General features: G+C 38.7%; 1 protein-coding gene across 1 annotated transcript; it reads left to right on the top strand.

Moving 5' to 3' along the window:
- Positions 1-8,878: 8,878 nt before the first annotated feature.
- On the top strand, positions 8,879-13,274 carry LOC133628883 (endogenous retrovirus group K member 5 Gag polyprotein-like). Its single transcript, XM_062018821.1, has 2 exons — positions 8,879-9,697; positions 13,134-13,274. The coding sequence occupies exons 1-2, from the start codon at positions 8,879-8,881 to the stop codon at positions 13,272-13,274; spliced, it is 960 nt and encodes a 319-aa protein (XP_061874805.1).
- Positions 13,275-13,288: the final 14 nt, after the last annotated feature.

The raw sequence follows: 13,288 nt of genomic DNA, 5'->3' as shown, positions 1-13,288 counted from the left end.
CCTTTCATAGTGTCCCAAAGAAGTGCTTTATCACTCACAGTCAGCACTACTAAATGAGCGCCAACATATTTTCTTAAGTCTTTTAAAAACAGTAAATGATGATGAAACTGCAGAATGAAATTAAATTCTCTATTATTGTGCTGGTTTAAAAATCCCCTTGTACACTGCACATCAGGAAAATCAGGCTTTTTAAAAGTGCTTAATGCTCAAACATATTTTGAAGTTGTCTTGAACTCTTCTAGAACACAAAGAGCTTCAGATTGAATACTTTACCTTTCCAAATGTTTGAAAAGTAAATATTTGTTTGTGTTTCTACAGTATGTATGTTCATATCTCTGTATGTTAGAAATAGACTCAAAGAAATTTTCAAGTTATTTCAAGGGACTTCTTTTTTCACTGGGATACTGCTTGATTGATTCATGTTATGGATTACATAGTAAGAAGAGCAATGACAGACCCTCTCACCTTTTTTTTTCTTGCATAACAGCCCTTCTCAAGTACACAGCCCCACTGCAGCCAATTATGGTTATTATCTGAGATAATAAGACTAAGTTTTGCATGTTCACAGTCCTGAGAAGAAGGGGAGGTCAGGAGGATGACAAATACTGCTTTTTATGATAACACGTAACATTGATGACAACACTGTGAAAAAATACAAACGTACTAAGCCATTGATCTGAGTGAAAGCTTCAATTTTATGTGGAAAGACTTTTGCATTATAAAACTTAAGCAAGAAAACATTAATTTATATTGCTGACATACATGTCTTCTGTTTACAATTGTAGGAAGTATGTAAAAGAGAGAGACTCTATTTGGTTTGTTTGTTACATTTGCATTCAAATAATTAACACATATCATGCATAAATTCCAGGAGAGAATTTGTCCCAGAACAGAACAAAATCCAGCAATGTAATGACTGAAGCAAGCCAGAAACATAGGGTTAGTCTGAAGTTCCTCCTCTGAATTCTGATATAGTGCTAAACCTTTCTCAGCATAAAAATTGATATTACTTCTGTATCTCATTCTGGCCTAAGCAGATATCTAAACAAGTTGAAGTCCTCAAATATTAAACATCCTGATACATTTGGGATGGGAGAATGATTTTCAAAGGCAGCAAAATTACCTAGCAAGGAGGACATGAAACACTGCAACTCTTACTGTTGGTGCTGCATAGTTGTGTAAGCTTATGAAAGCATCTTGGGGAAAGCATCTTGAGCCTTTTACTGTGCCTCTTCATGAGATCAGAGGAAAGCTGGAGTGAGCTGCAAAAAGTGCTCAAGAAAAGGAACCATGACCAAACAGCACTCTAAATCCTTTGGTTATACAGACTACTTCTGGCTATCCTTGAACAAAAATAAGAAAGGAGCCAGGCAAGGGAAGCATAACTGAAGAAAATCTTTCCAGGTATGTTTTATAGACATTTGTCTCCAAGCAACAGAGAAGACCATACAAACTGTAATCAATTCATTACCGTAAAAGCTCAAAACTGGCAAGTGGTTTGAGGACAAGCATAAAAGTAGAAAAATACCTCTGGACAATAAAAAAAATCCTATGCTAGCATTTAAACTAATCAATAGAGCCCAGGACCTTGGAAATGTTGAGGCTCATACAGGTCAGTTTATACTGGAAATGGAATTTTTTCTTATTGAGGCATACAGAGGCATACCAGAGAATCACTTATTTCAGTTCTATGTGTTCAAGAGGGGTCTATGACACTTAAATGAGAGAAGATGTGGTGGTAGTAACACAGTAATTTTTAACTGTACTCCTTGTAGCCCTACTACATTCATAGCTAATCATAATAAAAGACTTAGTCATAAAAAAATACAAGACTGCAAGGTTCAAGTCATCTGTAAGTCACCTCTAGAGAAATTTTTGACTCCTAAAAATATATCTTACATTTTGTTTTCCTAAATAACAGTAGCAAGGTCCTGATCTGTTGGTTGACATGTCCAGGTAATAGTACAAGAGAGAGGCATTATACTTGGCTTCTAGGCATATAAAACAGCACAACTCGTTTAGGTAGATAGACCCTTCTTTTGAACTAACGTGACTGTTCTGTTCCATTTTTCTGGAAGATATATGAAGGCTTCCACAAGGAAACTCCTTCAAGTTCATAAGCTGCCAGGTTCCTTCAAGTTTTGAACCGAAGCTGATGTTAACTGCACAGAAGCAGGCAAATTCACCAGACAGAGGGCAGGGGACAGGGACTACTCCCTGTGCAGCCACAATTTGGCTCATTGGCCCTATGAACTAGAGACAGTGACTCGGCGCTACCTTGTCTCATGGGTAGGAAACCTGTGGTGAAGCTGTTTCTGCAAAGTTGCTGGGAGGTGACACTTGTCCTGGTCACAGCATGGCCAGCTCCACGGCAAACCTGGCTTGGAGGGTGTGCTGAGAGGGATTGTGCTCCCAGGGTTGTCCTGACATGTCCTCACAACTCAGCTATTAACCTGGGGATCTTACAATCCTCAAAAAACCTCCTTCTACAGGTGCTCTCTGAGGCACCTTCAGGGAACAAGGTTTGTTGAAATCAAGCTCTATAGAGCAGTCAGAATTGATGATTGACTAGACTAGTCTTTCTAACTTGCTAACAGCAACTGAAGAAGCACAAACAAGGAAAACCTTGTTTTTAGCAGTTTTAATTAGAAACACAACAATGCCACCATTTAATGACAAATGTCATATCAATTTGCTAAACATCACAGTGGTCTTCTAATCAACAGCATTATTAGGCTTGTAGTTAAGATAAAGTTGGTTTTACCATTTTAATGCATATAATTTTTCTCTGGAAAAATTAATCTTCATATTATTTCTGTTTTATGAGGCAATAACCAAATCAGACATAGGTGTTTGAGCTCTCATTCTAGCTATTCACTAATATGACCGTTGTTTCAGAAAATGATCTGAATATCATCATCTAATACAACCACCTTGTTGTTTTAGTCATTAGTAAGCTCTGGGCAGATTCTTGATACTTTTTCCAAGCTCAGCTAATAAAAACTAAGTGTTAACAAAAGAATTCAAAACTGAGTGTCTCACAGATTCTGGCATGCCCAAAGCATAGTCAAATTGATAAGATCTGTGAAAAATTTTTAAAAGTAGACTCATAAAGCTACCGTGGGTAGAATCCACAGTAAGAACCCACAGTAAGAGTTTTCAGGAATTCCATCAGAAGTTGTACAAATTGCTTTGTTGGAACTTTACATGCTATACGGATTTTTTTTCACCAGTTTAGCTTAATTGTAGACAAGAGTACAAATAAGGACAACATTCTCACTGAAGTCAGAATTAATTGGGGTGAAGTTTATGAATTTTTCAAAGAGTTTGACGATTACAAGGCATGACAGTGATCCTCTATAGTTTTTGCTATAGTTGTGTAATGTGTAAAAGCTCCCAAAAGATCACTTTTGATTTTATGACAGATGGCTTTCAAAGATAATTGATTAAAGAAACCATAAATAGAACTAAAACTACAGGTCTGATAGAATGTAGCTTTTCAGGAATGAGTAGTCCCAAATATTTCAACTAGTGTAAAAAAAAAAAAATCAAGTTCTGAGGTAAATGTAACAACCAGCATCCTACCAAAACCAGTTCCAACTCCTACAGGGAGCACTGCTTGTTTATAACTATAGATAAGTATTTAAAATAATTTTTGACATTCAGTTAATAAAAAATGGATCTGAAATGTTTCTTAAAATAAGATTAATTCAATTACAAATATTACAAAAAGAAACATTGAGGAAACATTGAAATTGCTGAAAAAGAAATACCTCATTTCAACATGCCTAAAAAATATTTTCAATTTTTAATGACTGAAATGAAATTCTATGCCTACAAACTGATACATATTTTTTAAAAAAAGAAAAAGCACACAGAATGTTTTAGAAAAATGGCTAAGCAGACAGGGTAGTAGACAAATCATTAAGTCTGTGGATAGATATTTTGAATCATTATATAATGAAAAAAAAATTAAAATTTTGTGGGTTATTTTTTGTGTTATTGGGATAATTCAAGGTTACTTAAGTCTTGGAACTAAAACTGACAGGCTCTCCAGAAACTATTTTAAAGAAAATAATTTCAACATGATGTCATTAGCAGGTAAAATGTTACATTTATTCCCTCAAATGCAATATCATCACTTCATCTATTTAACCATCTTTGGCAAAATGGAATGCAATTATGAGATAACAGAGAGGTCACTTGTGCTGTTTATCTAGCAGGATAATGTAATTTTAAATGGCATGCAGTTAATTCAGTTTTCTTTTCCAAATAATACCACACATACCACATCACATTTCTGTTTGCATTTCTCTATGATGATCTTAAGGTCAATTGTTATACACAAACATAAATCTAAAATTATTTTCCCAAAAGGAAACTTTCTATGGAGAGAAGAGGGAAAAAAAGAGATATTTTAAAAATTAAATATTCAATTTCTAGGCATGTCACAGAATTGTAATGAAAAAAGAATTTAAAGGTCTGCTTTTTCAGCTTCCTGTGTTGTTTTGAAATCAGAAAGTAAATTTTGGTTCTGTTTTGTAGATTTGTTAAAACTTCCTCCATCTGACCCCTTGCTCTCCTTTCACCATCTGCACTGCAGAAGAGAAAGAAAAAGAGCATGTAGGAGTTGTAGAAGGGAGTGACAGATATGGGCAGTCTCCACACCTGTCAGCCTCAGTCCAAACAAACAGTCAGACTGGATACAATGGTTTAATTGTCTAACCTGAAGAGAACATAATCCCTTCTGTCACCCTGTCCAATTCCTCACAATGAGGAAAAAAGTTTTCTAATAGATCCGTTGCTTTAGAAATGCCATTTTCAGATTTCTTGTGCTTTTTTTCTGCAACTTCTAGTGCTCACCACTATTAGAATAATGGAATTGTTTTGGTTAGAAAATATCTTCAAGATTATTGAGTCCAACCACTAATCTAACACTGCCAAGCCCACCACTAAAACATGTCTCTCAGCATCTCATTTATGCATCTTTTGAATATCTCTAGAGATGATGACTCCGCCACCTCACTGGGCAGCCTGTTTCAATGCTTAACAACCCTCTTAGTGAAAAAGTTCTTCCTGATGTCCAATCTAAACCTCCTCTGGCACAACTTGAGGCCATTTCTTCTTGTCCTATCTCTCTTTATTCGGAAGGAGAGAGTAATCATATCTCCCCTTTGCCCTCTCTTCTCCAGACTAAACAATCCCAGTTCCCTCAGCCACTCCTCATCAGATTTGTTCTCCAGAGTCTTCACCAGCTTCATTGTCCTTCTCTGGATATGCCCCAGCATCTCCATGTCTCTCTAGAAGTCAGGGGTCCAGAACTGAACAAAGCACGTGAGGAGTGACCTCACCAGCACCAAGTACAGGAGGACAATCACTCACCTAGTCCTGCTGGTCACATTATTTCTAATATATTCCAATAACATTTCTAATATTCTAAGCCAGGATGTCATTGGCTTTCTTGGCCACTTGGGCACACCGGTGGCTCATGATCAGCTGGCTGTCAATTAACAGCTCCAGGTCCTTTTCCTCTGAGCAGCTTTCCAACCACTCATCCTCAACCCTGTGGTGTTGCATGACATTGTTGTGGCCCAAGTGCAGGATTTGTCACTTGGCCTTGTTGAATCTCATACAATTGGCCTTGGCTTATTGATATCCAGCATATCCATGTCATTCTGAAGAGCCTTCTTGCACTCCAGTAGATCTATGCTCTTATTCAGCTTGGTGTCATCAGGAAATTACAGAAGGTGCACTTAATACTGTCTACTGTCTAGTTTAGGCCCATCAGGGAACAAAAGACCACAATTAGCCTCAAGTACTGGCTGAGAATTGCCAGAGGGCAGGGAGAGCTTAATTGCCATTTAAGGTTCAGGACAAAAGAGACCAGGCTGCTTGGCTTGGGGAAGAAAACAGAAAATAATTTAATGCAACATGAGCTAAAATATGACCTTAAAAACCCAAAACATAACCAAAATAAAACAACACAGCATAATACAACAACGAAGAGTCCGACCAGCCTTTTTAAGAACACCTTCTTGCCACACCTCCCCTCTTCCAGGGCTCAGAGCCCTGATCCCAGTGTTTTTACTTCCTCACCCACTGAACAGCCCAGGGGGGCAGGGAGTGGGGGTTTCAGTCAGTCTATTCCCTATATCTTCTGCCTTTTGTCCCTCCTCAGAACAGCTGGGCTCTGCACCCATCCTCCCTGCAAGTCCGTGGGGTAGTCCGCGTTTCTCCAGAAGGATGCCATGGGAGACAGTGTCAAAGGCTTTACTAAAGTCCAGGTAGACCATAACCACAGCCAACCTCCACTAAGAGGGTTCAGATTTTGTTATTTGAGCCTCTATGGAAATCTCCATGGTCCTACCTTGACTATGCAGCACCAGACAAGACCAGCAGCAGCTGCAGAGCTGTGTGTGTCTCCTGTGACCACTCAGGGCCTGACAGATGGAAGCTGGTTCTTGTTCAGAAGATGTACAGCAATGCAGGAGTGCTTTCGGACCCAAAGTAAAAGTCTTGAAATGGACAAAGCATGTAAACTTGTCCTTGGTGGTATGTTCACAGGATTTCAAGGGTTCTTGACAGAGATGTCCTGTGTCAGCCTGCTAAGAGAGATATGGCCTACCTGCATCCACCTATGTCAACATCCCCCTCACATGGCCTCAGAGCGAGGATCGGCTAAATGGTGTGACACTAGGCAATTATCTCATCTAAGGAAGTCCTTTCTTTGGCTGCTTCTACTTTGTTTTGAGGAGTTAGAAATTAAGTACTTTCTCTCACAGGATTTACAAATTCTGTCAGCTTTGCAGTCAGTGTTTGAATGCTCTCTGAATAACATCAGGATTTTATCTCTTGCAATTGTCAATGCAATGAGACTGGCCTAGAAGCCCAGTCCAAAAATGTGTTATTTGGGAAGACCTCTTAGTAGAGAGAAACTGTTTGTTTTGGTTAGTTTTGCATTCCAGATAAAGCCTTCAGTAGTTTGTTGAGATAGAAATGTTGCCCTGCCAAGTTTAATATTTCCACATCCTTGAGAAAACCAAGATGCTGAGAATCAGGTGGTAAACACAGATCTCTGGTTCCAGGGATGCCCTATCTTCAAGAGTCTTCTGCTTTATTGTTATAACACAAGATGTATTTTTTTCAGAGGCTAAGCTCTTCTGCCAGATCTTATATGCTCATTAACACATTGGAAAAATCTTTTGAAGTTAGTGGTATACATGCATATTAAACACCTTTTCTGAGGAGGGAAGTGATGAGACCACTCTGCCTGAAAGGGTAGAATGGCCCTCGAAAGGATTTGCTTGGTAAGGGTTAATCGTTTCTGGGAACCTGCCTGAAAGGGTTGGCTCCTTGAAGCGTAGGAACCTGCCTGAAAGGGTTGGCTCCTTGAAGCGTAGGAACCTGCCTGAAAGGGTTGGTTTCATGAGAACAAAGCCCTGGTTTTACCAAGCACATTCTGTGTTTAGAGTAAGCGATAGTAACAGTACCAGATGTCTTGTAGTCACGGAACATGCATTAAAGATATGTGGTAAACAACATCATAAATTTTGTAAAATAATACTTGATTGTTTTGTAGCATATAGAAACTGCACATATTCATATTGTTTGTTGATGTGAACCGATGATCTTTGCGATATGTAATGACTATAAAAGAGCCTATGAAGAAGTAATAAACTATCACTTGCCCTAAGAGCAGTGGTCCGCCTGTCCTTCATCGTCCTGGAAAGAGCTGGTCTCTGACAAATGGTGCCGAAACCCGGGAAACTCGGTTGCCTTTGACCAGGGTGAGCTGCCTCCGAATCAACAGAACCGCGGTAAGGAAAAGGGGAAATAAAGGGGGGCAGAACTTCTAGGAAGGTGTAAAATATAAGAAAGTAGAAATTTATCTCAGTAAAATAAGAACAAAATCCCTTTTTTTGTCTTAGATTTTCCGTTGACCAAGTCTGAGACTAAGTCTGGATCCAGCCGCACCTAAGCCCTTTCTATAAGGTGTCTTAGAAAGCAAGGGGGTCCAGACTGAACCTCGTGACTCAACGGTAGGGCTCCCTCATATTCAGCATTTACAATTTAAAATATGGGACATGTACATAGTACGGAAAGACAGCTGTTTGTAGCTATGGTTAAGACATTGTTAAAAAGTCGAAATATATCTGTAACCACCAAGCAAGTGGGTGGATTTTTAGAATTTATAGACACTGTGTGTCCTTGGTTTCCGAATAAAGGCACTATTAATTTAGAAACATGGAATAGGGTCAGTGAAAACATTAAAGGCTATTATGCTGCTAACGGCCCTGATAAGATCCCTATAGATGCTTTTCCTTTATGGACTTTAATTAAAGAATGTTTGCAAGGTGATACTGAATATGATAAATGGCAACGACAAACACGTCCTCGATCTCGTTCAGCGGATTCAGGTTTAAAACCTTCTGCTCTTATTAATCCCGGTTCACAACCCTCTGCTCCACCTGAATATCCAGCAATAATCAATAATGAACAAAAAGATATTCAGGAATCTAATTTCAAAAATCCCTTTCTTATGTACTCAAATAAGGGAGGTAAAAAATGCCGACCATTAAAACAAAGCAAAAGTACCTTGAAAACTATAGAATTATCTGAAGAATTATCTTCCAATGAGGAAGCTGAATTAGAAAAAGAGGCTGCTCAATATCACCACGATAGTGATGAGATTTTTGTTCAAACACCTTTTGTGCCTAAAAAACACCAAAAAAGAGAACCTATATTTTTGCCAGCAATAGAAGCTGGTAAGCGCCCTCCTCCACCTGATATTTATCATCAATTGTCACCCCATTCTCCTTTACAATTAACTTTGATGCAGGCTAGACAACAAGGAGAAGACGTTGGCGGATTTTCTAAGATGTTGCATGCATATCCTATAACATATACTCCCCATCCTAATCAGGCTAACCTTAGAATTGCTACTCATATTGCTATTTCTTTTTCCAATCTTAAAGAATTAAAAACAGCTGCTGCTCAATATGGTGCAACCGCACCATATACTACTGCTATTTTAGAAACAATTGCAGCTGAGGTCCTTCCTCCTTGGGACTGGAAAGGTTTAGCTAAAGCTACCCTAACAGGAGGAGAATATTTGCTATGGCTCACGGATTTTGTAGATTCTTGTTATGATTATTCTCAAAAACCACATTTTCGCCAGCAAGGAATTACTCATGAAATGTTGGCTGGTACAGGACCGCATGTTGATTTAGCACAACAACTAGCTTATCCTGCCGCAGCATACGATGCCATTAGAGAAATTGGCTTAAAAGCCTGGAAGGGATTACCTAGACATGGAACTTCTAGGGAAGAATTAACTAAAGTCCGACAGGGACCAGACGAACCTTATCATGATTTTGTGTCTCGTTTGTTACAAACTTCATCTAGGCTCATACAAGATACTGATTCAGCAATGATTTTAGTTAAAGAATTAGCCTTTGAAAATGCTAATAATATTTGTCAATCTATTTTAAGACCTTGGAAAAATAAATCAACATTAAATGACTATATCAGATTATGTTCTGATGTTAGCTCTGGGTATATTCAAGGCATAGTCACTGCCGCAGCACAACAGGGCAAACCTGTTGAGCAAGTTTTAGCTGCAATGCAATTTAAGAAAAACAGAAGGGTTGCAGGCTCTCCTGGTAGTTGTTTTCATTGCGGTCAAATGGGACATCAAGTACGTCAATGTCCTAATAAAAAGATTCCAAATAATAATGGAAAAAATCCGGAAAAAATTCGGAAAAAATGTCCGAAATGCAAAAAGGGTAATCATTGGGCTAATGAATGCCGATCTAAATATGATAAGAACAGAAATTCTTTGATACAGCCGGGAAACTTCTCAATGGGCTTGCCCCGGGCCCACCCAAACAAACAGGGGATGTACCCTGTGCAGGTGCAAACCTCGGAACACCAGCCAAACAATCCATTTCACAACTCCACCGAGCCACCAGTCACAGTGCCGGACTGGACCTGTGTTCCTCCTCCCACTTCGTATTAACACCTGAGATGGGGGCACAAGCCATCCCAACAGGGATATATGGCCCGTTACCTGCAGGAACATGCGGTTTGGTCTTGGGACGAAGCAGTCTGAGCATGAAAGGATTGCGAGTTATACCAGGCCTAATTGATTGTGATTATGAAGGAGAGTTAAAAGTTATGTTACAATCTGAAACTTCTGTCTTTAATCTACCTGCAGGAACAAAGATTGCACAGTTGCTTTTAATTCCTTATGTTTCATCTATAGGAAAAGCTGATTCCCGCATTCGGGGAACAGGCGGTTTTGGATCTACTGACGTTTATTTTTTACAGCCCATCAATCATCAGAGACCTGAACTTCAGTTAACTATTAACGATAGAGTTTTTACGGGACTCTTGGACACCGGAGCAGATGTATCGGTAATGACTTTAAAACAATGGCCAAAAGAATGGCCCTTACAGCATGCCTCAGCTGATCTAAAAGGAATTGGGGTTGCAAATTTGCCTCTTCAAAGCTGTAAGATTTTAAATTGGACGGATAATGAGGGACACTCTGGTACCATTCAACCATATGTACTAGAAAGCTTACCTCTTAACCTCTGGGGCCGAGACATCTTGACACAAATGGGTGCATACCTCTATACGCCTAGCAGTTAGCTTGATAAATTTATCAGTAACTATGTATGCAGATAAAATCTGTTGGAAATCAGATCAACCTGTTTGGGTTGATCAATGGCCTTTAACTAAAGAAAAGTTGCAAGCTGCTCGTCAATTAGTAGCTGAACAATTGCAATTAGGTCATATAGAACCTTCTACATCACCATGGAATTCACCTATTTTTGTTATAAAAAAGAAGTCGGGGAAATGGCGACTTCTCCAGGATTTGAGAGAAGTCAATAAAACAATGTGTACCATGGGAGCGTTACAACCTGGTCTACCCAGTCCTATTGCCATTCCTCAAAATTTTGAAAAAATAATTATTGACTTAAAAGATTGTTTTTACACTATCCCCTTACATCCAGATGACAAATGTCGATTTGCTTTTAGCATTCCATCCATAAATTTTAGTGAACCTATGGAACGCTATCAATGGAAACTATTGCCCCAAGGAATGGCTAATAGTCCTACTCTTTGTCAAAAATTTCTTCATGAAAGTATAAAAGTGACTAGACAACAATTTCCTGATGTTCTTTGTATCCATTATATGGATGATATTCTTTTAGCAGCCTCTTCTATCGATAAGTTGCAACATGCTTATGCTCATATTGAACAGATGTTAACTAAACATGGTTTGAAAATAGCACAAGAAAAAGTACAAAAATCATATCCTTTTCAATATTTGGGGTTTCAACTATATCCTAAATCTTTTATGCCACAAAAAATTGCCATACGAACAAATTCTTTGACAACTCTGAATGATTTTCAGAAACTTTTGGGAGACATTAATTGGCTCAGATCTTTTCTTAAGTTAACGACAGCCGATTTGCATCCTCTTTTTAAAATACTTGAGGGAAACCCTGATCCTACTTCTCCTCGCAAGTTAACAGAAGAGGGAAAACAAGCTCTTCGATTGGTTGAAAAAGCCATAGAAAATGCTCAATTACAATATGCAGACATAACAAAGTCTTTCTCTTTATATATCTTGCCTACAGTAATGACTCCTACAGGAGTCCTGTATCAGGATGGTGTTTTGTGTTGGGTACATGGATCTCACTCTACAAAAGGAGTTCTTGTTTCATATCCTCAAAAGATAGCAGAACGAATTAAACAAGGACGAAAGTTATGTATTACTCATCTTGGGAGAGAGCCAGCAGTAATTGGAATTCCATACACACCTACTCAAATTACTTGGCTGATGGCCACTGTAGACGATTTTGCTGTAGCTTTAGCTGCTTTTCCTGGAGAAATAACACAAAAGTTCCCTTCTGATAAAATTCTTAGTTTTGCTACCTATCATTCTTTAGCTTTTCCTAGGGTTGTTAAAGGAGCTCCTATAACAGGAGCATTGACTGTTTTTACAGATGGATCATCTAATGGACAAGCAGTTTTGTATACCCCTACAGATCATTATGTTTGGAAATTAGAGAATGTTTCTGCACAAATGACTGAGTTGTATGCTATTTATCAAGCACTGTTGAAATTTTCTGAACCTTTGAATATCTATTCTGACAGTCGTTACATTGTCACTTCATTACAATTTTTAGAAACAGTTCCTGTCATAGCTTCTAAAATTTCTTTTATACAACGATATTTTGGTTTGATTCAATCTCTCTTAATAATAAGAGATGCACCTCTTTTTGTAGGACACATTCGTAGTCACTCTAAATTACCTGGACCTTTGAGTCACGGCAACAATCAGGCTGATTTGTTAACTCGTTTTACTGTTGCTACTGTTGCAGAAGCCCAGCGTTTGCACTCTCTGCATCACTTACCTGCAGCTACTCTACAACGTATGTGCCATATCTCTCGAGAACAAGCCAGAGAAATTGTTCGAACATGTTCTTCGTGTGTTTCTTTTTTACCAATTCCTCATTATGGAGTTAATCCTCGAGGTCTTTTATCTAATGATCTCTGGCAAATGGATGTTACTCATTATCCTTCTTTTGGCCGCCTCTCTTATATCCATGTAACCCTTGATACTTTTTCTCATTTTGCAGTAGCTACTCCTTTATCGGGAGAATCAGCCGCACAAGTGATCTCACACTTATTACACTGCTTTTCAATATTAGGTATACCAAAGACTATCAAGACAGACAATGGCCCAGCATATACTAGTGCTAAATTAGCAAAATTTTGTGCTCATTTTTCTATCATACATAAAACAGGGATTCCTTATAATCCACAGGGTCAAGGCATGATTGAACGCTTTAATCTTACTCTGAAAACACAACTAAAGAAATTAAAAACGGGGACATGGGGGATTAAGGACACTCCTTTGTCTTTGTTAAATCATGCTCTTTTTGTTTTAAACTTTTTTACTCTCGATGCAGCTGGCCTTTCAGCTGCTGATCGTCATTGGCAATCCCCAGCTCAGCAGAAACCTGCAGTGTTGTGGAAAGATCCTATCGATGGATCTATGAGAGGCCCTGACCCAGTTTTATTATGGGGAAGAGGGTATGTTTGTATTTTCCCAACAGATGAGCCTGTACCTCGGTGGATTCAGGAACGCTGTGTTCGACATGCCAAAAACGAAGAAAGGCAAGTTCCGAAAGAGGTTTCAACACCTAATGCTGACACCACGACAACCTCGACAACAACAACAAAATCTTGATTACTGAGATTTGGTTTCAAG

Source organism: Colius striatus, chromosome Z (genome assembly GCF_028858725.1).
Source record: "Colius striatus isolate bColStr4 chromosome Z, bColStr4.1.hap1, whole genome shotgun sequence".
Classification (NCBI taxonomy): domain Eukaryota; kingdom Metazoa; phylum Chordata; class Aves; order Coliiformes; family Coliidae; genus Colius; species Colius striatus.
This window is presented reverse-complemented; position numbering and strand designations above follow the sequence as displayed.